This window comes from Puccinia triticina, chromosome 9A, assembly GCF_026914185.1.
Source record: "Puccinia triticina chromosome 9A, complete sequence".
Taxonomy (NCBI): Eukaryota; Fungi; Basidiomycota; class Pucciniomycetes; order Pucciniales; family Pucciniaceae; genus Puccinia; species Puccinia triticina.
The window spans coordinates 533,855-534,320 of NC_070566.1; the positions used below are offsets into that span (position 1 = coordinate 533,855).

The 466-nt window shown below is 54.1% G+C and overlaps 1 protein-coding gene across 1 annotated transcript; it reads left to right on the forward strand.

Moving 5' to 3' along the window:
* Positions 1–222, forward strand: PtA15_9A42 (uncharacterized protein; the record flags this gene model as incomplete). The annotated part of the gene is made up of 1 exon (XM_053172637.1): positions 1–222. The coding sequence occupies one exon, from the start codon at positions 1–3 to the stop codon at positions 220–222; it is 222 nt and encodes a 73-aa protein (XP_053023473.1).
* Between the last annotated feature and the right edge of the window lie 244 nt (positions 223–466).

Genomic DNA, 466 nt, shown 5'->3' on the forward strand with positions numbered 1-466 from the left:
ATGGACATGCTCGAACTCTCGACCATCGCCTTCGTAGTACCGTCTATTGCTGCTGAGGTCAATCTAATGCCTGAGGCCACCCGAAGACTCAACCTGCGAACCAACTTCAATTATTGGCACATCGTCCATCCTGAGTCACCTCCGATCGCCCGTCCCGACTTACCCACATGCGAAATAACTGTCGATGTTGGTACTCGCCGAGTCCCCAATGACGGCGGTTAGCTCATTTTTCAAGGGAAACTCGAGATGGGCACCGGCGCCGGCGACCGTCCTCATAAAGTAACGGTTGGTCGCGAGGGATGGGGTTTTCATCCCAAGACTTGCACCCAAACCCCCTGTGGCGAAGGGTGCCTGCAATTGTAAAGCGGGGGAAGACCAGTCGGTTGGGACTTTTGTGATGGTATGCAAGGTTCCAAATTGCCCGTCGTGGCATTTTCTCCTCATCCATCACTGATTTCCCCTGCCT